General features: G+C 35.6%; 1 protein-coding gene across 8 annotated transcripts in view; it reads right to left on the bottom strand.

Annotated features, from left to right (window-relative positions):
- Positions 1-27,634, bottom strand: part of Agtpbp1 (ATP/GTP binding carboxypeptidase 1) — a 169,686-nt gene that overhangs the window by 100,122 nt on the left and 41,930 nt on the right. For 7 of the 8 annotated variants that reach the window (XM_090329444.1, XM_090329442.1, XM_090329440.1 and 4 more), the window contains 5 exons: positions 23,497-23,628; positions 21,187-21,280; positions 12,438-12,475; positions 7,458-7,666; positions 5,601-5,778 (listed from right to left, as the gene is read on the bottom strand). In XM_090329444.1, the coding sequence (XP_090185570.1) occupies positions 5,601-5,778; positions 7,458-7,666; positions 12,438-12,475; positions 21,187-21,280; positions 23,497-23,628 (651 nt within the window). Of the gene's footprint in view, positions 1-5,600; positions 5,779-7,457; positions 7,667-12,437; positions 12,476-21,186; positions 21,281-23,199; positions 23,291-23,496; positions 23,629-27,634 lie in introns of those variants that run through there. The other variant, XM_090329447.1, reaches the window with a different exon arrangement.

Genomic DNA, 27,634 nt, shown 5'->3' with positions numbered 1-27,634 from the left:
ATTCCTAGCCAGTGCAATAAGGCAAGAAGAAAGCATAAAGGAGATCCAAATAGGGAAAGAGGAAGTAAAACTTTCCCTCTTTGCAGATGACATGATTCTGTATTTAAACAATCCAGTAGACTCTACTCCCAAGCTCCTTGAGCTGATTCAAAACTTTGGAAGGGTAGCAGGGTATAAAATTAACCCTCAAAAATCAACTGCAACTCCTTTTGCAATAGCCTCAAAGAAAATAAAGTACCTAGGAATTGCCTTAACTAAGAATGTAAAGGACCTTTTTGATGAAAACTTTAAAACCCTGAAAAAGGAAATTAAAGCAGAACTGAGATAATGGAAAAAACCTCCCATGCTCCTGGATTGGAAGAATCAACATTGTGAAAATGACAATCTTGCCAGGGGCTATCTACAAATTCAACACAATACCCATCAATGTCCCAATGGCATTCTTTAAAGAAATAGAAGAGGCAATCCAAAATTTCATATGGAATAATAAAAGACCCCATATAGCAAAAACACTTCTTAGCAGAAAGAACAGTGCAGGAGGAATTTCAATACCAAACTTTAGACTCTATTGCAGAGCTATAATTCTCAAAACAGCTTGGTACTGGCACAAGAACAGGCCTGAAGACCAATGGAATAGAACTGAGGACCCAGATATTAAACCACAGACCTATGGCCACCTAATCTTTGACAAGGGAGCCAAAAAAATAGAATGGAAGAAAGACAGCCTCTTCAACAAGTTGTGCTGGCAGAACTGATTAAGCACCTGCAGAAAACTAAAGTTGGATCCTCCTTTGTCACCCTGCACTAGAATTAACTCCAAATGGATCAAAGACCTCGAGGTAAAAGCCGACACACTGAAAACCTTACAAGAAAGAATAGGAGATACACTAGCACAGATTGAAAGTTTCTTAATAAGGATCAAGAATCACAACAAATCAGAGAAAGGCTGGATAAGTGGGACTGCATTAAAATGCAGAGCTTTTGTATGGCAAAGGACATAGCTGGTAAATTAATTAGGAAGCCTACCGAGTGGGAGAAGATCTTCATCAACCATACAACAGACATGGGCCTCATATCTAAAATATATCAACAGCTCAAAAAATTGAATCACTCCAAAACTAATCTTCAAAGTAACAACCATCCCATTAAAAGATGGGCCAAAGACTTAAGAAGAAACAAAAATGGCCTATAGACACATGAAGAAATGCTCAACATCTCTGGCCATAAAAGAAATGCAAATCAAAACAACTCTAAGATTCCACCTCACTCCAGTTAGAATGGCCAGGATCAAGAAAACTAATAACAACAGATGCTGGAGGGGATGTGGCCAGGAGGGATCACTACTACACTGTTGGTGGGAGTGCAAACTCATTCAACCACTATGGAAAGCAGTATGGCAATGACTCACAAGACTCACATAGAGTTCCCCTATGACCCAGCAATTCCACTACTTGGCATTTACCCAATCATCCAGACATACTAAATCCACTAGCACAACAATGTTCACTGCAGCACTATTTACCATAGCAAAGATATGTCCCTCAGTTGATGAATGGATCAACAAGATGTGGTATTTGTACACAATGGAATTCTATGCTGCTGTCAGAAAGAACGACATGGCCCCTTTTGTTAGGAAATGGAAAGACTTAGAAAAAAATCATATTAAGTGAAGTAAGCCAGACTCAAAGGAACATAGGCTCAATGGTTTCCCTCATTTGGCATAATCAGTAGAAACCTTGAGCTCTCCTAGCAGAGATTTGCAATAGAGCAAAACCTTGATACAAAAGGCCATATAATATGATGCTAAATGAAAGGACCTCTAGGATATAGAAACAAAAGCCATATAATGAATGATTGTTGTCCTTAAGGTACTCTGTTATCTCTCATCTCCTTTGCTGTCCCTTGGGTATCTCATATTGTTACAGTATCTCACTTTGTTATCTGATATTTCGGATATATTTGTATTTGGTTATTTGAAATTGGATAGGGAAGGGGGGGAAACAAGATGAGGGCAGTGGGGGGGGGGGATAATGGGGACCAAGACATGTGAAAGGGTATCAATGTATGTGAATTAATGCACCTTCTATCTGGCAAATATCATGTAACCCTTTTATTAATTACAATAAAAAAGTATCAAAAAAAAGAAAAACTCAAGGAGCAAGATGCAAAAGTACATGAACTATAGATACAAGAGAGGTAAAAGAAGACCAGAAAAAAAATATTTTGAAGATTCTAATTAAGAAACAGTGCTTAATCCTGCAGAGTCAACTGATGGGCATCAGAAGACAATACAATCAAATTTATTATATACAAAAGCATGAAAATTTAATAATGAAACTTACCACATAAACACTTATAAAAAGAATCTTTTCCTATTTTATAAATAAATCTTACCTTAAAAGATATATGCATGACACAAGGATTTCTAACACAAAGTTACAAAAACTAGAACAGATTCTTCTCATTGAGACTATATCTTTTTATATTCTTTTACATGTTTCATAATGCACCTGTCCATTGTAATAAAGTATGGAGACTCAACTTGTTCAGTGATAACAGTACAATAAAATATAAGCTTAAACATGGGCACCGGGAGACTGATATTTTCCTAACATAAGACTTCCATTTCCCGTGTGACTAATAGCAAAATATCAATTGTTCCCTTAATATCAGTTCTGTTCTTCCTGCTTTTAGTACTAGAACATCTTCATTTTAGACATAGGGATTCTAGCCTCCCTTGCAACAGTAACAGCCATAAATATGTACAATGCTTTCCAGAAAACTGACCTCTTCATTTCTTTCTCATTCCTATTTCTACATTTGTGGAAACTACCATAGAAGCTAATAAAAATACCCTAATACAACAACAGGTCTTCTGGCCAGAGACTCGTAGCCTATCTCCTGAATGGATATGTAATGGGAGAAATAAATTCAAATACCCCCCTGTCTTATAGCAGTGTAGCAAAGGGGCTATGTAGACAAGAGTCCTGAATTCAAAACTGGCTCCCTAATTTATTGGCTATTTGATTTTGACCAAGTGACATTACATTATTTGTTACTTTCCTCAACTATAAATGAAGATGCCTATTCATATGGATCTTCTGAGAATTAAAAGAAAATATGTACATATATTACATATATCATAGATATTTATATGCACACACATACAGCTACACATGAATATATACATACAGATATATATATACATATTGCTATACAAAAAGATTACAAAAATGCTTGTGACTATTTTGAGTGACTATTTTGAGTGAGTCTAATGGTAACTCAGTTTGTTCAAATACAGATACCAAATGGCCTCAAAACTCTTTTTTGGAAATAGCAAAAAAAAAAAAATCTAAGAATAATAGTGTAGAAAGTAACCTCCTGTATTTATACCTATGTCCTAAGAGCAGTTATTCATGGATAAACAAGTGGAAAATTGATATTTGAAGAAAATCTACTCAGGGGGTTGAATTTAGAAAAATATATATATACTGCAAACAGGAAAAATGACTACTTGCGCATGGAGAGAAGAATAGCTTAGCTTCAGAGAAAAAAAATGGTTTAATTTTTAGCCAAATTTTCAACTATTTCCTTTGTATAACATTTTCCTGTGGGTTCATACTATAGACATTGAAATGTTCATATAACTTAGAATGTCTTGGGCATTCTTCTTTATTCTATAGCTACAATGGTAATTTTTTTTTTTGGCCAGTCCTGGAGCTTGAACTCAGGGCCTGGGCACTGTCCTTGGGATTTCTCAAGGCTAGTGCTCTACCACTTGAGCCATAGCACTACTTTTAGCTTTTTCTGTATATGTGATACTGAGGAATTGAACCCAGGGCTATATGCTTTCTAGGTAAGCACTCTATCACTAGGCCCTGCTCCTGGCCCCCAACAGTATTCTTATACCACTTAAATATCAAATAATTTCTCAGTCATTATACAGTTCATAAGCCAAATATTCTCCCCGCCCCCCCCAACCTTCCCCCAGCTTAGACTCCTTCCTTAGATTGTAAACCATGATTTACATTTAATACATTTGGGATTTCTGCATAAACCATGATTTACACTTAATACATTTGGGATTTCTGCATAACAGAAAAGTAATAACACCCACATATTTTTGCTCCATCACATTCTTTCAACTGTTGAAGTCTTATCTTTTCCCTGTCTTGCTAACTGAACTAACATTTTCAAAATGGTATTAAATAAAAATGGTCAAGAGAAGCAACTTCTAATGTCACTGCTTTTCCTAATTTTGGCTATTGAGTTAAATAATACTCAGATTGTTCAAAAATATTTCTGCTAAAAAATATATTTCTGCTTTCCTTAACAAATTTTATCTTGGATTAACATAGTTTTTATAAAATCTCTTCATGGAGTTTACTGAAATAATCATGTTGTTTTCTTCTTTTAACTTACTGATGATTCTACTGAAGTCATAATATTATAGCTAATTTAAACGATCTAGGTAACCTCTTCAGTAAAATCTGCTCAAATTAATTTGCTAACATTTTAAGACTTTTATAAATTCTTTCATATATAATATTCATCTATAGGTTGTTTCAGGTTTTCTTCATCAAGTTTTGCTTTCAATACGACTCTAGGTTCTAAACTTTCCCCTTTTCTTTGTGGTCTGTCAAATAAAAGTCAACAGCACTTTTCTTCCCTGAAGAAAACTGATCTCATATTCAATTTCAGAGATTTTTTTTTACTATTCAAGTATTCGTATTTTACTGAAATATTGTCCATTTCATTCATATAGTCAAATGTAGTAGCATGTGTTAGCTTTAAGATCCACTTTAATACCAACTCCACCTCCTCTAATCTGCCAAGGGCGAAAAGGACACTATATTTCCATCCACTGTTGTCATTTCATTGATTGCTACTTGTCTTTCCTCTATTTTTAGGGACATATATTACTTAGATTGGATAAAATAACCTTTGCTGACTATTTTATACATTTTTTCCCAATGTGTACCTATATTCTGAATAATCTCATGTATTCCTCATGCCATTTGATCTGGAGGAAACCACGCATATACTTTCAAGCTTTCCATTCTGCTGTTTTAGGTCTCTAGTAAAAAGTATTAGCTAGATGAAATAGGAGGGGAAAAAAAGATGAGGGGAGAGGGTAGGGGGAGGGAAATGGGGACAAAAACATAAGAAGGGGTATCAATGTGTGAGAAGTAATGCACCTTCTAGCTGGCGAATATAACTGTAAGCCCTCTATTCATTAAAATTCTTTTAAAAAGATAAAAGTTCACTAAAAAATTACAGTGTAAACCCAAATATAATTACCTACATGTTTAATGTTACCACCTTCTACTGTGATAATTTGAGTGAATTATCAACTACTATTTCTTTGATGATTAATTTTTTTCACAATTCACGTTTATACATGTACAACACATTCCAAACAATTTTTCTTAATCACTAAACTTCAATCAATACCTTCTACTAAGAGAAATGTTTACCAAATGAAATGTTCATTAAGGCCTTTTGCTGAGTAACAGTTAGGAAAGAGGTAAAATAAAACATCAACAGGAAAAAAAAAAAAATCCAAAGACCCAGTGAAAGGCAGAAGCCTGTGGTCCTACCTTCAGGAGGTAAGTTGTAGAGCTGGGCCACAGGTCCAGTCACAGGAACAACAGGCAACTGAAAATTGAAAGAACTTTTAATCGTTGGGAGTGGCAGTCGATTTTTAGGGAAGCATTTCCTCATTATCAGACTGGAGGTATTGACGAGAGGATCAAGAGTCCTGACTGCCAAACACTCCTGTTCAAAAAAAAGAAAAAGATAATGGGTGAATAGCTGACTCAAGGTTTATACTCAGAACTGCATTAATAATTTTCTAGAGAAAAGTATCATATCACAGTAGTAAAACACAGGATAATTAGAACAGAATTTTCTTTTTGGAAGTGTGTATTTGTAAATAAGAACCTTGCCTAACAAATTCTACAGGACTTTTAGTATTTTTCCTATGCACAGATCAGTACCATCTTAGACACTGACAACAAATCACTAAATATGACTAATTTAGGAAACATTTAGCAATTCAGGGGGATAATATTAAAAAACGTTTTTTTTCTTTACTTACATTCAACCAGCTTCATTTTTTAATTTTATTTTATTGTTGGGGGTAAAGTACAGAGGGGTTACAGTTACATTCATCAGGTAGTGGGTACATTATTTAACATTGTTACCCCTCCCCATGTTTTTCTCTGACTTTCTCTCCTCCCAATCCCTCCCACTCATCTTGTAAAAAAGAACACTTAAAGTGGAAAGATTAAAAAATCAAAGAAAGGTATGAAAAATAAAAAGGAAGAAACATTTGCCTAAGCCTTACTGAGAATAATGTAAAAGACAGAACATACCAATTTGAAGTCTTAAAAGTTGGATTTTCTGTCCTAACATTTAATTTTGAAAAAAGCTAAAGCACGGGGGATTTGAAATTATGTCCTAAACAATACAGGGACATTTAAGTGACACTTTTGGTGTATGTTTTACATCTGACCTATACAAGAAGTGAGAAATTAAGGCTCAAAAATATTAAGTCAACTAAAGCTCTATCATGTACCAAATACCCACTGCTATCTGTATTAGGAATAATGAAAATAGATGCATATGATTGTTTTACAAAATACTAAGGATAAACATAAAACATAAACATAAACATAAAACAAGTTTTCAAATATCCAAACTACTGTCATGTATATGTACTGTCTACCATATATAAAATCAAGAGGGTACAACCAAGGTAACTGACTACTATTTGCAAAATCTGGCTTTCTAATAAATATAGCCTTCTAAAGCTGGGCATGGTGGCTCACTCCTGTGATCCTAGCTGCTCAGGAGGCTAAGATCTGAGGATCAAAGTTCAAAGCCAGCCCAGCCACAAAAGGACCTGAGACTCTTATCCCCAATTAACCTCCAGAAAACGGGAAGCAGGGTTTGGCTCAAGGGAAGGGCAGTGGTAGCCTTGAGCTTAAGAACTCAGGCCCCAGGGGTAGGGAGGTAGCCTTGAGCTGAAGAGCTCAGGGACAGCACCCAGGCTGACTTCAAGCCCCATTATCCCACCCCACCCCCAAAAAAGCCTTCTAAAAATAAAATGGGAAGGTTATATTGCAACATCCCTACTCAACAAAAAAAAAAAACTGGACACAGTGGTTCAACTGTCATTCAAGTTCTGCAGAAAGCCCAAGTACGGGGACTACTGTCCAAGCTTTACCCAACCAAAATCACATTCCCTACCTGAAAAATAAATGAAGGCAAAAATGAATTGTTCTACCACTTGGAGTATTGCTCAAGTGGTAGAATACATACCTAGCAAGGATAAGACCCTGAATTCAAACAGTGAAAGAAAACACAATGTGTATACATGAGTACTTTCTGATTAGTTCAGCTTTCTTAAAAAGAAAATCATAAAGTAGAATGACAAGAATAAAGTAACTTACTTGTGAGGTATTATACAGAATTTTCATCCCATTGGCATCAATAAAGGCTTTCCTTCCCAACTTGATGTTTGTAACACTTTTTAAACTCTGTAAAATCCCTTTACGAACAAGCATGTTTCTATGCCGATTATCATGGCGATGCCAATCTACATAAATTGTTAAAAGCACTTGGACATATCCTCTGTCTACAGCTCTTCTGGCATTTGTTTCTTTAATAAAAGAAAATTAATATTTTTAAATTACAAGAAAAAGAATAAATCAAATATTAGCCTCAATACTGTGATGAATTTCTCTATTGTTCAAAGTTTTCCAACAAATAACTTGTTCTAGGAGTCATTACATTCTTTCATACACTTTCTTGCCTATATATTGTTTCATGGTTTATAAGCATTAAGTAAACTCTCTTACTACCTGGACACAATAGTACATACCCTTAATCTCACTACTCTAAAAGCTGGGGAAAATACCAAGAGTTGAGGGCAAACATGAGTGTGAGATCATATCTCAAAAACTTATCTCTCCTTTTCCCTTTTTTAATGCTAACTGCTTCCACTTAGCACATTTTCACTTTACTTTTAGTTTTGAAACACTTTTAGTGGAATATCATCATTTGTTAAAAAGCGAAAATTATTCAAAATAAACTCAACTAAACTTGGAAAAGTAAAAAAAAAAAACAACTTATCTCTTTACTACAACGAAGGCTACATTTTCTTCGAAATGGTAATCCTAATTAAAAAACCTTCATATATTTTAAAACTTTTAAAAAAATTACTGTGATCATATATACCTTTGACCCACTACCTGGGAATACAATTTTACTTTCTCAATTTGTTAATCTGTATTACAATCTTTGTGCTCATACTAAAATGCATCCCATTGAACTGAATTGGAAACTGTATGTTTGTAGTGAATGAAGTTCATTGCTCTGACTATTCTTACATTATATAAATATCCACTCCACATTAAGTTTAACATTAAGCTAAAATTATAACTTTTTAGTAACTAGAAACAAGTCTAGAAAATAGTGCTTTCTAGACAATAAACTTTTAATTTAATGGAAACTACATTAAAGATTTTACAAACGGCCAGTTTTACTAACACAACTGCACTCACAAATTTGATCTCATTTTATTATTTCAAAAGTGTTATTATTTAGGATTCACCAAAAAAGAACATTTTGCTAAATAGCAGTTAAAGAAATAGTATGCTAGCTATCTAGCATTACTTTATTTTATTACAACAAGTGCAAGATTTGTTCGTTGGAATACCAACTCATTCAGGTTCATTAGAAGTTCTAACCTCTTCTTAAATCTCAAATATATGTGTAAAATAAATTTAGGTTGGGTACCAGAGCCTCATGCCTGTAATCCTAGTTACTCAGGCAGCTGAGATCTGAGTGTCTTGGTTCAAAGCCAGCCCAAGGATGAAAAGTTATCAGCATTTAAGCACCAGAAAACTGAAAGTGGCACTGTGGCTCAAGTGGTAGAGCACTAGCCATGAGCTGAAGAGCTCAGATGTAACAGAGTTATCTCAAGCCCATACTGACTAAAAAAGAAAAATTTTTTTTCTTTTCTTTCCTTTTTTGCCAGTCCCGGGCTTGAGCTCAGGGCCTGAGCACTGTCTTTGGACTTTCTCAAGACTAGAACTCTATCTACCACTTGAGACACAGCACCACTTGGGCTTTTTCTATGGATGTGGTACCAAGGAATTGAACCTGGGTCTTCATGCATGCTAGGCCAAACTCTTGGCTAAAAAAGAACTTTTAGTTCATATCATGGACACTAAAATGATGCTAATTTGTCTACATTATTAAAGTTCACAAATGTGCTAATACAACCCAAAGCACAGCACTAATAACACTAATTTCCTTTCAGAACTATTTTCTGACATTACAGAAGTGGGAGAAACTGCTAGAAAAAAGCTTTCTTATGTGATAGTTTTAAAACATCTATTGCGTATAAAAATAGCTAGTTTTCCAGGGCAGTGACTACACAATGCAATTGTTTTAACTACGAAAAATGTCTTTAAATGAACATATATTTCATTTGCACCACTAGAAATATACAATAAGCCTTTTACTGTTTAGCCATGAATATGATTTTATTACAAGTCACTCTCTGATCCTGTAACTACTATAAATTTTTGTATGTTTCTGCCAGAACTTTCCATAGCCTAGATATTATCTATGACAAGTATTGAAAGCCTTTTAAGAAAGACCAAATAAGAAACTTGACTGTAACTCAAACATAGATGCTGACATAACACTTACAGGAAATGATTAGAACTGCCTACTATCTCACTAAGCACAACCAAAAACAGATTAGGAGGTAAAGGTTTATTCTTGTGTTCAGGATATAATCTGCCTCTTTTTCCCTCTAAATAAAATACAATGTAAGTTTACCTTAGGCTACTCCAACAACACAAGTGAACTTTCCTGTCTTTTATTTCTTTACCTTATATCCTTTGTATTTATCTCACAAGTTAAATTTGTCTTAAAATAAATGACTAACCACCCCCCAAATACTTGGTTTTATTTTAATGTAAACAAATGAGAATGTTCCAATGAGAATGGAAGATACAACAAGAAAATACTGTTTTGCATTACTAAATTTTATCCTAATATCATTTTTATCCTGATAAAGTAAACAGGTATATTTTCCTGCCACCTTCCTTTAAAAAGCCAGAAAGGGAATAAAACAAATATTAATATTTAAAACTGAATATTCCACTGGGTAATCTGGTATCTTCTAAAAATTTGAAAATTCCTAAGAATACAAATTTCTTCTTGACTCTTTTCTCAGTGATTCTAAAAAACAATCTTTAAAGTTTAAACGTCTAATCTAATCCACTCCGAATCTAATCCACTCCAAATCAAAACTGAACAGTGATATACATTTATTTTTTTATTTGAAATAGGGAAGGGAAGTGGGAAAACAAGATGACTGGGAGGGAGCAGGGGGAGGGCAAGTGGGAGAAAAACAGGGCAAGGGGTATCAATGTTCAAGAAATAATGTACTCACTACCTGATGAATGTAACTGTAACCCCTCTATACATTACCCCAACAATAAAATACAGTTTTAAAAAAAGAATTTAATTTTTAACTGAAAAAAGTCTTATTAACTTAAGAATCTTGGGCTGGGAGTCTGGCCTAATGGTAGAGTGCTTGCCTAGCATTCATAAAGACCTGGGTTCGATCCCTCAGCACCACATACCTAGAAAAAAAGCTCAAAGTGGTTCTGTGACTCAAGTGGTAGAGCTCTAGCCTTGAGAAAGCCCCGAGTTCAAGCCAGGCTTGGCAAATAATAATAATAATCCAATAGCTGGGATCTTGTGGCTCACACCTATAATCCAGTTTCTCAGGAGGCTGAGCTCTGATGATCTCCCATTCAAAACCAGCTTGGGCAGTAAAGTCTGTCTCTTATCTCCAATTAGCCAGCAAAAGCCAGAGGCTCAAGGTCAGGGCCTAATGCTAAGTCCAAGCCCCAGGGACAAAAGAAAAATAATCTTTATAAAATTTGAATTAGAAAATCAGAGCACATCAAAACAAATTAATCCATGTGATTTTCATTTAATGTTTAGCAAATCACATGAAAAGAAAGCTACAGTTAACCTTATTGTGTACCACATATTTCAATGCAAGAATAAAAGTTAAATGAGGACTTTAGCATATACAACTAATATTTAAAGTGATTTTTAAACTGAATTCATTACAAACATTGGATCTTAATCATTTTCTATTATTTATAAAAAAACAATTCTAGCAATTAAAAATCAGAGCAAATTGATCTTGTGGTTTTTATTATATATTTGGGACAATGGGGCATATGAAAACCATGAGCATAGATTTTTCAGATTAAATGTCAAGAAAATGTTAATAAACCAATGGTCTATGAAAGTCCAACTAACAATATTTAAAGTGGAGATGAGTGTAATAAAAAGAAAATAAATACATAAAGGTAAGATGATCAATGCCCAAAATTATCATAAGACATCTATTTTTCAATGTTTCAACTCTGAAGACAAAGTGCTTAATTTTTTAAGTGAATTCATTAAGACTTTCATTAACGGTCCCTTCTTAATGTTGTAAACCCAGATATATGGTATAAATAAAATGTCTAATTTAAGGTTGTAAGTTCAAATCAGACACTACACACTGAAACAGTATTCAAAATCATCAATATAATGACAGACTCACTTTTTTTTTTTTCCAATCCAGGGCTTGAGCTCTGGGCCTGAGCACTATCCTTGAGCTTTCTCAAGGCTAGTGCTCTGACTTGAGCCACAGAACCACTTCCGGCATTTTTTTCTATGTATGTGGTGAGGAATCAACCTGAGTCTTCGTGCAGGCTAGGCAAGCACACTACCACTAGGCCAAACTCCCAGCCCCAGAGTCACTTTTTAAAAAGTGATACTTATACTTGTTTTAATAGGACTTCATGCCTATAGAAACAACTTAAATAGGTTTCAAATGTACTCAGAAATGTACTCAATAGGGCTAAGAATGTGGCTTAGTGGTAGAGTACTTGCCTAGCATGCATGAAGCCCTGAATTTGATTCCTCAGTACACATAAACAGAGAAGGTTGGAAATGGTGCCATGCTCAAGTGGTAGAGTGCTAGCCTAGAGCAAAAGAAGCTCAGGGATGGTACCTAGGCCCAGAGTTAAAGCTCCAGGATCAGAAGAAAGAAAAGAAAAGAAAAGAAAAAAGAAAAAAGAAAGAGGGGGGGAGGGAGGATGGGAGGGAGGGAGGGAGGGACTCAAATACATAGCATCACTTAAGATGAGATCAATTTTGCTACTAGATTATATAAACCAGTGTGGTTTCAATTACAGTAGAAGATGAGATCAATTTTGATGCTAGATTATTATAAATCAGTCTTATTTTCTATATTCTACAGCTATATTTTCACAATTTCTTGAACATGGTAAAAAATGTTCATAAAAAATAGTATCTATAAGTTCTATTATGTAAAAACTTACTTGATTTTAGCAAGGCGGCAAGAGTGTCTAAAGCAACCCTGTCAACACAACAAGAAAACACAAACAACAACAAAACTAGTAAAATTAATCTACAAGAGTAAATTCATACAATCTTGACAGACAACTAATTAATTATTCTATTAACTATTCCAAAAAATATTCTTTTTAGATATCAATTACATACTATGTTTCTGTATGCATCTGTCCTTTTGGCCTAAATTAAATATAAAGACTGAGATCCTAAAAGTACTCCAAGAAAGTTTTAAGAAAAAGAACACTAACACTGTTGAAGACTTTCTCCGAAGTTAGATTAAATCAATTATCTGTATTTGACACTGGAGAGTTCACAGAGGAGCCATAATATTAAGAATCACAGGCCCTCATTTACAAAGCAATGAAAAGAAAAACAAGATTGAATACACATTAATTCTGTATCTACAAAACTCTGTATTTTCTTGACTTTCTCAGTTTAAGTATTTCAGTTCTATCCAAGTATAATGGTCATATCATTATAGGTGATTAACAACTATACCTCATTTTGGAACTTGGAAGTTTGGGGACAAGAATGACCCCTCAGCACATCTTTCAGCCAAGAGAGAGTAAGACATTATTATCTCAAAAACTCTTACTGACCCAAAGAATGAACCTAAAACTTAAAAGATACATATATTTTCTTGAACATAACTTACTCAGTTACACACAGTGAAATCAGCCACTAATAATCAGCTATAATAATAACTATCACTGTGGAAAACTTGTAAGTAGTATTTACAATGAGTTACTGAAGAAAGGTCACTCCATTACTAAAACAGAATGCTATTTCATACTATTATACCTCTAAGTAAGATTTTAACTATAATTAGTTTAAATTTAAAACATGTTATCCAAGTTAATTAAGTATTTCACTCATCAAGCATTTGTTGAATGCCTACTAGATGCCTACAGTAGCAAATTCTTCACAAGTATAAAATTAGAAAACCAGCATCTCTTCTATGTATACATACACATACATAATGTAATAAAATATACACGCCTATGAAAACTCATTAAGAAATTAAAACCCAAAACAAGGCAGTAAAGTAAAAGTTGCATGCACCTATAAAAAAGGAGAGATAGCAAGACCAGATATTTAGAGTATAACTGACTAGAAGCACAAAGATGGATGCTGGCTAACTGTAAGACATGGAACAATAACCAACTCCGCACAAAGTAAGTGTTCAACAAGTGCTAATAAGAGAGTTCTTAACAAATACATATTTGCTGCTTGTCCCCCCAAAAAAGAAACAAAAAAAGCAATGCCCCCTCCCAAAAAAAACCTCATGTGTATCTTTATTTAAAGAAAAAAAAACTAGGCTAAAAAAAGAAAACTGCTGTTCAGTAAGACCTGAAAAAGTGCTAGATCCTGTTATAGGCTGTTGCTTTATGTTTGTGCTTTCTACTTTAGTCCTTTAGCTTGGCCTATAAAATCTGCAAAAGAAGGTAACTACAGAATGTAACTAAAACTCAAGGAGCTTATACCACTGTGTCTTACTGTGTCTTAATTAAAGTGTAGCAGGAAAAAGATTTAACTACAATGTAATTAACAAGGGCTAAGACATCTGGCCAAAGCACAAACTCCTGAGAAAAAGAATTATCACAAGATTAACAGAAAGGAAACAAACTACTCTGATAGAAAAAAGCTTTTCCCATGCTCAACATCTCTGGCCACAAAAGAAATGCAAAACAACTTTGAGATTCCACCTCACTCCAGTTAGAATGGCCATTATCAAGAAGTCTAGTAACAACAGATGCTGGCAGGAATGTGGCCAGGAGGGATTGGTGGGAGTGTAAACTCATTCAACCACTATGGAAAGCAGTATGGCAATTCCTCAAAGACTAAACACATGTGACCCAGCAATTCCACTCCAGATGTCCAGAAACAAGGACATACTAAAGCCACTAGCACGATGATGTTCACTGCAGCATTATTTACGATAGCTAAGATATGGAACCAACCCAGATGCCCCTCAGTAGAATTGGATCAAGAAGATGTGGTACTCATATATAATGGAATTATCTGCTGCCATCAGAAAAAAGAAAACTAAATAAATAAAATTTTAAAAAGTACAGAAGGTGTCCAATCTGCCAGGGTAGACACGGTCTCCTGACTCTGAAGCATTTTTCTGGAAATCCTTAAAATGAAGTTTAATTAAACCTAAAGGACTATTAGACCTGAAAAAAAAAAGAGCTTTTTCTCACACTGAGAAAACACATACAGTAAAAATAATCAATTTCACCCCTAATGCAATTACCTTAAATGTCAGTAGTTTAAATACATTAATTAAAACAGAGATTGGAGCTGGGCACTGACTGGTTTTTCCCCATAATCCTAGCTACTCAGGCACCTGAGGATCCATGTTTAAGCTAGCCTGAGCAGACAAATCTGTGAGACCTTTATTCTCTACTTAACCAGCAAAATGGTGAGGAGTGCTGCTGGCCCAAGTACCGAAGTTACAGGCATGTGCCACTGAACTATTTGGGCCTTTATTAAGAAAAGTGAAATTGCAGGGCACCGGTGGCTCACATCTGTAATCCTAGCTATGCAGGAGACTGAGATCTGAGCTTCATGGTTTGAAGCCAGCCCAGACAGAAATGTCCTGGTGAGAGCCATACCTCCAATTAACCACCCAAAACCCAAAAGTGGCACTGTGGGTCTAAGTGGCAGAGTACTAGCTTTAAGCACAAAGAGGCTCAGGGACAATACCTAGGCCCTGAATCCAAGCCCCTCAAGGGAGAAAGAAAGAGAAGGAAGGAGAGAGGGAGAGAGGGAGGGAGGGAGACTGAAAGAAGTGAAGATACTCAGAATTCTGTTTAAGGGAAAATTTAAGCCAAGTAGTTCACAGCGAAAAGTTGATCATTACTTAAAAACAAAAACAAAACATTAAACTAGGTACCAATGGCAAATACCAGGGCAGGAAAGTCCATGAGATTCCTATCTCCAATTAACCACCAAAGGGCCAGAAATAGAGCTATAGCTCAAGTGGCAGAGCACTAAGACTTGAGCAAAAACATTTCCTAGGGGAAATGTCTAGGCCCTGAGCTCAGGGATCAGGACACACTACAAATGAATTATAGCTAACATGTATACACAAAATCTTGAGGAAATTGGAAAAGTCATTATTTTGCGGCTCCTAATGACAGATCCAAAAAATGTGACAAGTAGATGGGAACATGCTAATGGAACAGATTCCCTCAACTCAATGACCTTACCTGATATAAAGCACTGAGTACCCTATTTGAAGTATTTTGATTTGAAAGAGAAATCACATATAACTAAATCAGACTCATTATAGACTTTGATCACTAAATGTGAGAAACATATCTGAGAATTAAATGACCCACAATACAGTTACCTACTCCAGAATGTAGGACATCTTAAAGAAATATAAGTCTAAATGCAAATCAAAACAACACTAAGATTCCACCTCACTCCAGTTAGAATGGCCAGGATCAAGAAAACTAATAACAACAGATGCTGGAAGGGATGTGGCCAGGAGGGATCACTACTACACTGTTGGTGGGAGTGCAAACTCGTTCAACCACTATGGAAAGCAGTATAGCAGTTCCTCAAAAGACTAAACATAGCACTCACCTACTACCCAGCAATTCCACTACTTGGCATTTACCCAATCATCCAGAAACAAGGACATACTAAATCTACTAGCACAACAATGTTCATTGCAGCACTATTTACCATAGCAAAGATATGGAACCAACTTAGATGTCCCTCAGTTGATGAATGGATCAACAAGATGTGGTATTTGTACACAATGGAATTCTATGCTGCTGTCAGAAAGAATGACATTGCCCCATTTATTAGGAAATGGAAAAACTTAAAAAAAATCATATTAAGTGAAGTAAGCCAGACTCAAAGGAATATAGGCTCAATGATTTCCCTCATTTGTCATAATCAGTAGAAACCTTGGACTCTCCTAGCAGAGATTTGCAATAGAGCAAAACCTTGATACAAAAGGCCATATAGTATGACGCTAAATGAAAGGATCTCTAGGATATAGAAACATAAGCCATATAATGAATGATTGTGGTCCTTAAGGTACTATGTTATCTCTCATCTCTTTTGCTGTCCCTTGATTATCTCATATTGTTACAGTATCTCACTTTGTTACGGATATATTTGTATTTGGTTATTTGAAATTGGATAGGGAAGGGGGGAAAACAAGATGAGGGGAGAGGGGGAGGGAAATGGGGACCCAAGACAGATGGAAGGGTATCAATGTATGTGAATTAATGCACCTTCTATCTGGCAAATATCATGTAACCCATTCTATTAATTACAATAAAAATATATGAAAAAAAAGAAATATAAGTCCTTCAATAAGTCCAACAGAACCTTTCTTGGGGGGGGGGGGTGGTCATGTGCCTTAAACCCAGCCTGGGCGCTGTCCTTGAGCTCTTCAGCTCAATGCTACCATACTAATCCTAGGCCTGGGCATTGTCCCTGAGCTCTTCAGCTCAAGGCTACCGCCCTACCCTTGAGCCAAGCCCCACTTCCCATTTTCTAAGTGTTAGGTCTGCCTGGGAGAATGATTCCTTCCCTGGGCCTTCTCCTGTGCACCCTGGGAATCCCTGCCCAGACTGTAAACCTGGCAACTGGCATGTCCCCCAGTGGGAGGTCCCACAGTCTGAAGTATTTCTTCATCCTCTGAGGTCATATCCCCTTCCGCTGTGGCCACACTCCTCCCCACTATATAATCTCACTTCTGGCTATAAACTCTCTTTTTTCCGCCTGACTCCATCTTGTGCAGCTGTAGGTCTGTTTTCTCTCTTTCTCTCTCTCAATAAACCTTCGCATCTTAAACTGAATGGAGTTTCCTTTCAGCAAACCTTACACTAAGGGTTAATTGGAGATGAGATTCTCAGGTCCTTTTGTGGCTGGGCTGGCTCTGAACTTGGATCCTCAGATCTCAGCTTCCTGCATAGCTAGGATTACATGCATGAGGCTGAGGGCCTTTTTATTGATTTAAAAGACTAGTATTTAAAGGGCCGGGAGTTTGGCCTAGTGATAGAGTGCTTGCCTAGCAGGCACAAAGACCCAGATTCAATTCCTCCATACCATATACATAGAAAAAAGCCAGAAGTAGTGTTGTGGTTCAAGTGGTAGAGCTCTGGGCTTGAGAAAGCCCAAAGACAGTACTCAGGCCCTGAGTTCAAGGCCCAGGACTGGCAAAAAAAAAAAAAAAAAAAAAAAAAAAAACCATCATTTTAGACACACCAATCAAATAAACCATTCAGAACTTATTCAGACCTGATGTAAATAATTCAACTATTAAAAAAGGCATGCTTAAGTCAGAAAACAATGAATTTATACTATGGAATTAATATTGCTAGGCACAAAAATAATACTGTGGATACATGAAATTTTTAAAGACACTTTATCAGTAAATGACGAGGATAAAAAATTTATAGACAAATGTAATGGTAGATGCTTTGTTTTAAAATATTTAAAAAAAGTCAAGTGCTGGTACCTTATGCTTATAATCCTACCAACCCTGGAAGATGAGATATGAGGATCCCCATTAAAAGGCACCACTGGTAGCAAAGTTATGTGAGACTCTTATCTCCAATTAACCACCCCAAATCTAGAAATAGAAAAGCACTCACCTTGAATAAAAAAGTTCAGGGACAGCAACCACATCCTGAGTTGAGTTCAATCCAGAGAAACAACCCCCCGCCCCCAAAAAAGAAGAAAAACAGGGAAAGATATAAAATGTTAAGAACTAAATGTTAACTGTAGATTTAAAACAGTTAACTGTAGAACTCATTATATTGTTCTTTCATATAAAGTTTAAACTTTCTAAATACAGTAATATATACATCTTGCTTGGACTCTAACTCAAACGTAACGGGTATGAAAGTGCAATTTTGAGACAACTAAAGAACACAAACTGGATTTTAGATTGCAAGCAATCAATTGTGTTGGACTTTGAGATTCCACCTAATTCCAGTTAGAACAGCCATGATCAAGAAATCTAATAACAACAGATGCTGGCGAGGATGTGGCCAGGAAGAATCACTATTACGGTTGGTGGGAATGTAAACTTGCTCAACCACTGTGGAAAGCAGTATGGCAGTTCCTCAAAAGACTAAACATAGAGCTCCCCGGTGACCGAGCAATTCTACTCCTTGGCATTTACCCAGTCGTTCAGAAACAAGGACATACTAAAGCCACTAGCACAGTGATGTTCATTGTAGCACTATTTACCATAGCAAAGATAAGGAACCAACCTAGATGCCCCTCAGTAGATGACTGGATCTAGATGTGGTATTTATATACAATGGAATTCTCTGCTGCCATCAGAAAGAATGGCACTGTCCCATTTGTAAGGAAATGGAAAGATTTGGAAAAAAATTATATTAAATGAAGTAAGCCAGACCCAAAGGAACCATAGGCTCAATAGTTTCCCTCATTTGTAATAATTAGTACACATCTATAGGACTCTCCTAGCAGAGGATTACAATAGCTCAAAACTTAGGTACATAAGGTCATACAGGATGAGACTAAATGAAAGGATCTCTAGGAAATGGAAACAAGAGGTTTATCTTCTGTAATTGTTCTTCTTAATGTACTGTATTATTTCTCTTCTCTTTTGTTACCCTTTGGTTAATCTCATATTGTTACTGTATCTGACTTTGTTACCTGGTATACTATATGTAAGTTTATTTGTATACTTGAAATAGGAAAGGGAAGGGGGAAAACAAGATGATTGGGAGGAGGTGGGGGAATGAAATGGGAAAAAAAGGCATACCAATGTGTGAGAAGTAATGCACCTACTACCTGGCAATGTAACCCCTCTCTGTACATTACCCCGACAATAAAAAATAAAGTAAAATTTACAAAAAAGAAAAAACAAATGAGGACATTAAAAAAAATCAATTGTATTGGATATCACTGTAGTTTGGTGGCTATTCTTAAGGCTTTATAAACTGAAATATTACAAGAGAAACGATGCTAGACTCCAATGGCTTACATTTGTAAATCTAACTAATGTGGAAACTGATATCTAAGGACTGAGGTTCAAAGTCAGTTAGAGAAGCAAAGTCTGGAAGACTCATTTCCAATTAACCATCAAAACAGCAGAAATGAATCTGTGGTTCAACTAAGCAAAAAAGCTCAGAAACAACTCAGGCGCTGAGTTCAAGCCCAGATCAGGCACAAGAAAAAGGCAACAACAGAGACAGAGAAACAGAGATGATAATATTAAGAGAAAATTATCTGACAAAAATTTCTAGGCTTCGATTTTAGAATACTCCAGGAGTGAAGGTAGAGAATTCAAGGACAGCCTGAGCTTGTAAAAATACAAACAAAAGGGCCTTAGGGACCTAGCTCAAGCTGCATTACATTTGCTTCCTAGATTCAATCCCTAGTACCAACAAAATAAAGAAAAAAGAAAGAAGGACTATAGAAACAATATGCAATCAAAGTGTGAAAGGAGCATAAATAAAACCAAAGTATTAGATTGTGCTAACTGTTGAATTCATACTAATTTAATAATTATTTTAAACTAGTACAGTATGAACTCTATGTGTTTAAAAAATTCCACAAGAAAAAAAAAATGAAGTTGGGAGTGCGTGCTAGTTGTAGAGTGCTTTCCTAGCATGCACAAAGCCCTGGGTTTGATTATTCGGTATCACATACACAGAAAAAGCCACAAGTGGTGCTGTGGCTCAAGTGGTAGGACAATAACCTTGAGAAAGCTCAAGGACAGTGCTCAGGCCCTGAGTTCAAGCCCCAAGTTCAAGGCCCAGAACTGGGCAGAAAATTTTTTTTAAAAGTTGAAGAACAATCTCTAAGGTGTGGTAGGACATACTTACTATAATACCTGTACCCAGAGGATGAACCCCAGATCAGCTTGGACAAAACAGTAATGACCAGCAGGTTTAAGAAAATACTAACTGCAAATAACTGCTAACTGTTTTTGTTTTGGGGTGGGATTAAAAATCCTATAAATGAAGCTGGGTGCCAGTGGCTCACGCCTATAATCCTAGCTACTCAGGAGGCTGAGATCTGAGGATCAAGGTTCGAAGCCAGTCCAGCCACAAAAGGACCTGAGACTCTTATCTCCAATTAACCCCTAGAAAACAGGAAGCGGGGTTTGGCTCAAGGGTAGGGCAGTAGCCTTGAGCTGAAGAGCTCAGGGACAGCACCCAGGCTGAGTTAAAGCCTCATGACCCCCCCACACACACACAAAAAAAAGTCCTATAAATGAATAAAAATACATATAAGTATATATATATATATTCACACACATGTATATATCTCAAGATTTTAAAAACTCCACAAAAAAGTACATAATTTCAATGAAATAGAAATGTACAAATTTAAGACCCAGTCAGATAATATGAGAATGAAGGAAGCAGCTATTAAAACATTGCAAAACAGGTGTGGGAATAGAGTAGGCATTCAATAAATGTTTCTCAATGGATGAAACAATTATCTTATCTCTCCTTAAGCTAACAATGCTTTAGAGCCTGCAATTCTATAAGCAATATATCTGTTGAATTTCAAGTTTTCTAATTTTGATACATTTTTGAAAAATCAAACATGCTTAAGGAAGTCTATTACAATAAAATCATCATATAACAAAAAAATTGTAGCTACAACTGAATTCAGTCTATTCACTATATATAACAAGATAAGGAGGATAAAAATAACAGAAAATATACCTCCACATTCAAATCATTTACTCACTTCATGAGACCTGAATTCTTCTTACTAAATGGTCCGATGATTTTAAATAATAATTCAACCACTCCACTTTTCCCTAAAGATACTGAATTCACAGCTAAAAGGGAGAAAAAGATACAAAACAATTTGAAAGTTTCAATAACTACATTTAGGGATATAGCCAAAAACATATACAAGTAAACTCAAGTGACTATGAATCACACTCTAAGTCTACCTTAGCTAAGCATTTGAAGGAACAATTTTTTTGCTTTGTTTCTGCAAAAAGTTTTAACGAAGGTAGGTTACATGTCAAAAAAGAAAACCTAAGAAGTACTTCAGTTGCTCATATGTTTCATCAACATGTTTCATTCAACATGAGGATTAAGAGATGAATAAACAGTCTCTGTGCTCAGAAAATAAAGTGTCAAAGGAATGAGAAAAATAACAAAACCATTAGCAAACTGCTAAGAATGTACATTTTGGGAGGAAATGATTGCAGGCCACAATCGTTAAACACGAGTAGAGATTGGCTACCACAAGACTTGGGAGTTAGGGAGAAAATCATTTCAGAAATCTCTGGAGACAGGGGTAGCATGTACAATAAATCTAAAATAATAACTGTGTGGTTAAAACCAAGACTATCAGCCAAAATCTTACAAAATCTTACAATCTGAGAAACAAAGGTAAAAAAAAATTATAAAGGTCCCTATAAAATGTTCATTATTTTAGGCAGAGAAATTGCCAGAAAGAACAATTATTTGCATTATAAACAAGAAAGTTAGGATGTATAGCACTCTGGAGAAAACGGATTTTATACTCATTGGAGTAAGGTCTAGATTAGAAGCAATGAAGATCTCAAATAAATCATTGTAAATATGGAAGAAGAGGAATTGTTGGTATTTCACACAGAATATGCAAATGATTACTGAGAAAATTATGCCCAACACTGTCAATTCTAAACTAGTATTGTTTCTTAAAATAATATACTATGGGCCAGGAGTTTGGCCTAGTGATTAAAGTGCTTGCCTAGCATGCATGAAGACCCGGGTTCTATTCCTTGGTACCACATATATAGAAAAGCTGGAAGTGGTGCTGAGGCTCAAGTGGTGGAGCTCTAGCCTTGAGAAAGTCCAAGGACAGGGCTCAGGCCCTGAGCTCAAGGCCAGGACTGGCAAAAAAAAAAAAATAATAATAATAATAATAGACTATTTGCTAGCCTTGTTAACTCAATAAAAAGCTAATTAAACACTTGTTTGTTAAACATGTCATTTGAAATATGATGTAAAAATCAATGTTAATAAATTCTTTAATTAAAAAATATTAAAAAATGCAAAAAAGCTAATTAAAATGGAACTTTTATACAATAATCTTAATTGCCTATTATTCCATTTTTCACTTTTAATTGTATGCCTTCCTTCCTTTTTCCTTGATCAGGTTATTTGATGGTTTGTCTCATTCAAACTTCATCCAATTAAGCCAGACCAAGTTTGCTGCTTAACCAATCAATTTTTCCATATTTTTCATTTTCCTTTACTACCCTAATCCTACATTTTCCTTGTGTTTCTCTGTTCTTACCTTCTTTGGTTAGGCATCATATTCATTTCTCTCTTGTTTTATTAAATAGATGATGAATATTTTAAATGCTTTCAATGTTTAAGGAAAAGGTTTTTTTCCCCTCTGAACATACCTTCAGTCAAATTTTATAGACATACATCTAGCACTGTGGTTACAAGAACATATGTTCTAGGTAACACACTCCAGTAACATATATTCTATAATTCTAAGCTTTATTCTTTCATTAACCACCTCATTTCATGACCACAGAATAAAAAAAAATGAACACCTCATGGGTCTGAGACTTAGTATGGCTAAAATGAAAGTATGTTTGAGAAGACATTGTACCTGAGACCATCTCTGTGTTTCTACTTCTATACTATTTTTATATATTATTTATTTTGTTCTGTTACTTCCCCACTAATTGCTAAGACTGATTAAGTCTCAGCACACAATGCTACTAAACAACTTCCTTTCTTTTACCTGTGCAAATCAAAAAGGATTTTCCAGCTGCTAATACTCTCATATTCTTTCACCGCTCTTCCAAAGGCTGCCTACTTGCCCCCTCAACTTCAATCATCTGGAAATTCAAGAAATTAGATAGAATTCTTAAAAATCTGTCAACTCAGCTTCTTACCCCACAACATTCCACTGCCTTGGAGTTATAGGAGCCAGTTAAAGCTTCTCCATTTCGTAAGTTTACAGCTACGGTACTTAAATATTTTCAATGTATGTAACTTCACAACACTGAGTGAAAGGAAAGCAAGGCTGAATACTCACAGTTAGCAGAATAGACTCGTAAAAGCTGAAGGCAGGGAAGAACCAAGCGGTGGTTAGACAAATGCTGTTTGACCAAAGTAAGGGTTATATTCAGAGCCCCAGTAATTCTAGCTTTCACTCCAAATTTTTTATCTGTTAAAGAGAAAACAAAGAAAAATCTAATTCATGTGAAACTTTTGAGTGAAATGATTATAAAGTGATGACATTTTTAATATATTATTAATTCGTATTATTAAACCGGTTAACAGTGAGTTAACCTGATGCAAAACTATAATTGTAGCCAGGCACCGATGGCTCATTATGTAACTCCAAAAAAGTTCACAGAAGTCAAGGTGAGAAACTTGAGCAATTAAAGCTAAGCAAGAGCTCAAAGACAGAGTTAAAGGCCCAAGCATAGCTTGCAAGAAATTATTACTGGTTAAACAGGGTAAAGAATGGGAAGACAAGTTAGGACAGCCCAACATTCAGGTATCATGAAAGGTAGAATTTAACCATTCTACTACATAAATAAGGGCCGGGAGTTTGGCCTAGTGGTAGAGTGGATGCCTAGCATACCGGTTCAATTCCTCGGTACCACATACATAGAAAAAAGCTACAAGTGATGCTGAAGCTCAAGTGGTAGAACTCCAGCCTTGAGAAAGTCCAAGGACAGTGCTTAAACCCTGAGCTCAAGTCCAGGAATGGCAAAAAAAAAAAAATCTACTACATAAATAAATCTGTCCTGTTCAACACTTCCCAGGTATATTATGATTCATTTTGACACTTACTATATATGACATTTATTTGATAGTGTTTATCACATTTTTTGTATGAGCTATTTGTTTCTTCATTAGTTTATATTCTTTGTAAGTCAAACTATATTCATACTAAGAAAGGAATACTGGACATTTAGATACTTTTCTATTTCTGCCTTTTGTTTTTGTTTTATTTTGTTTTGCTACGCCTGGAACTTGAACTGGGGATCCGGGTGGTATCACTGGGTCTTTTTGTTCAAAACTATCACTCTAGCACTTGAACCACAGCATTCCAGCTTTTTTAGTGCTTAAACTGGGGACAACAATCTCATAGACTTTCCTGCCCAGAGGCTTCAAACCTCAATCCTCACATTTCAGCCTTCTAAGTAGTGAGAATTACAGATAGGAGCCACTGCCACCCAAGTTAAAGGAATATAATTCTTAAAAAAAATGAAAGAGGGGCCAGAATTTGGCCTAGTGGTAGAGTGCTTGCCTAGCAGGCACAAAGACCCAGGTTCAATTCCTTGGTACCACATACATAGACAAAAGCTGGAAGTAGTGCTGAAGCTCAAGTGGTAGAGCTCTAGCCTTGAGAAAAGTCCAAGGACAGTGCTCAGGCCCTGAGCTCAAGCCCAGCATTGGCCCAAAAAAAAAAAAAAAAAAAAAAAGAAAGAAAGAAAGAAAGAGAAGTTACTTTAACTGTACGAATTTATAAGGTAGTATGATAATCCAAAACACAGATCATGTGATGATCTAATTTTTAAAATTTTTGATTAACATGTTATTATTCAACCTATTATATGAAGTAACATGGTATTTTAATGCTTTACAGAATATATACAATCCAGAATAATTCACATTTTCACATCCTTATTCCATTGTGTTCAAAGTAAAAAGTTCTTGCTTTGTTTTTTTGGACGGCAGGATTAGGATTAAATTTAGGGCTTCCTGCTTGCTAGGTAGATGCTGTACTGTCTAAGCCACACATCCAGTTGTTTTACTGTGGTTGTTTTTATATATACTTTATAAACAAAGTATTATTTATACTTTTTTTTTCTGGTGCTGGAACTGGGCCTCACCTTCTCTCTCAGCCTCTACACTCAAGACAGAAGTTGTATTTGAAACATGACTCTGATTCCAGCTTTTTGCTGGTTAATTGGAGTCTCACAGACTTTTCTCCTTAAGCTAGCTTCAAAACACAATCCTCAGTCTCCTGAGCAGCTAGGATTATGGACATTAGTCACCAGCAGATGGCTTGCTCTGGTTATTTTTTGAAACAGTGTTTTGCTTTTTTGCCAGAGCCAGTGTAAACTGTGATCCAATTTGTGTGAAGCAATTTGGTGCTTCTCACCATAGCTGAAATGACAACTATAAACAGCTTTATCTCATGAGCAGAGTCTCATAAACATTTTGCCAGGGCTGGCAAGGGAATGCAATCCTCCTAATCTCAGCCTCCTGTGTAGATAGGATGACAAGCATCCTAACTGGAGCAGAGATCCTACTTTTTATTCTCAAAAGGAAATTGAAATAGCTAGGCAGCTAGCTAGATGGATGGACAGATGGATGGATAGACAGACAAACAGATGAACAAACAGCAAAGAATTTAGAATATTAAGATTTAAACAAAAAAGTAAATACAGCCAGCAAAGAGACAGATCATAATCAATACAAATTCTAAGTCAAAAAATTAAATACTCCAAAGGAAAACTTACTCTCACCTCACAAGAAAATAAACAGAAAAACATTCAGAAACTAGATATGACAATAAACTTCTGTAATTCCAGCATTCAGGAGGTTGAGTCAGGAAGTTATATATTTCACAATAGCCTGAGCTGCACAGCAAGTTCCAGACAAGACTAGGCTTCAAAACAAGACATTGCTCAGGGGGAAAAAAACAACAAAATAAAAGCAATCATTTAAACTATTTTATGGTATCCTGAACAATCTACAAATAGACGACTAGTTCAACAGTAAAAGAATAGTTCAAGGGACTGGGAATGTGGCTTAGTGGTAGAATACTTGCCTAGCATGCATGATGCCCTGGCTCTATTCCTCAGTACCACATACACAGAAAAATACAGAAGTAGCACTGTGGCTCAAGTGGTAGAGCGCTAGTCTTGAGCACAAAAAAGCTCAAGGACAACGTGCAGGCCCTGAGATCAAGCCCTAGGACTAGCAAAAAAAGAATAGTTCAATAGAAAAATAAAAAGGGACATTAACAAAATACATACATTTACTATGTTAATACATTATTTCTTTTTTGTTTTGTTTTGTTTTGCATTCCAATCCTAGGTTTATTCAATACAATTTTTTTATTCTACACAACGAAGTACAAACACAACCTCACCTAAAATGCTACAAAGTTACAAAACTCAAATTTTATAGTACTGACTGTACAATACATTATTTCTTAAAAAGCATAAGAACTCTAGTTAGAAAGGAAGCATTTATTGATGCATACTGTTATAACAATTTTTCTTTGCTCTTCATTTTAATTTTTACCCAAAAATCTCAAAAAGGAGTCCTTAAATCTCCAATATAAAAATTAAAGGAAAAGAAGAGATATTTGCAAATAAACTGAGTATATATTAAAGTCTTAAGATCCATAATATACCTGGAAAAGTAAGTTTACCCCAAAGTTGCATTCTTAAAACTCTACCTATTAAAAGTACTCATTAAACATTTGTACAATACATAAAAACCTGCATGAAATACAGAGAAGTACATATTATCTTCACATACATAGTCATATTTTTGAACAAGCATGCTAAATGAGGTAAGCCAAATTCAGAGTCAAGTAGCACACATGTGTCCTCTCAGATGAGTAAGCTAGTTCTAAAAATCTAGCTGGATATGATAATCTATATAAGACTCTAGGCATCACAGTCAGACTAAAGGATGCTAGCCTTCGGAAAGGTACACAAAGATATAATTTCCCTGATATTTTTGAAAGTAATGCAATTTAATCTCCATACCATAACCCTATTAGCCTCCACAATATCTATATTTTTGTGTTTCTTTCACATACATATATAAGCAGGCACATATCATATGTATGATTGACATTGGTCTCTTTTTTCTACCACATACACTAGAACTCATGAATTTGGGTCTTCAGCTCTTGCAGGTTACTAGCTAACTATAAAAGCATTCCACTATGAAAACAACAAAAAAAAAGAATACACACACACACACACACACACACACACACACACACACACACACTTGGCTGGGATGTAGTTCAGTGGCAAAGTGCTTGCCTAGCAAATGCAACATCCTGGGTTCAATCCCCAGTACCGAAAAAGACAAAAAAAAAAAAAAATACAGTTAAAAAAAAAGGGGCCCGGGAGTTTGGCCTAGTGGTAGAGTGCTTGCCTAGCATGCACGAACGAAGACCCAGGTTC

The sequence above is a fragment of the Megascapheus bottae genome, chromosome 3 (assembly GCF_031878675.1).
Source record: "Megascapheus bottae isolate mThoBot1 chromosome 3, mThoBot2.hap1, whole genome shotgun sequence".
Lineage (NCBI taxonomy): Eukaryota > Metazoa > Chordata > Mammalia > Rodentia > Geomyidae > Megascapheus > Megascapheus bottae.
The sequence above is the reverse complement of the archived record's forward strand: the minus strand, read 5'-3'. Positions and strand labels throughout refer to the sequence as shown.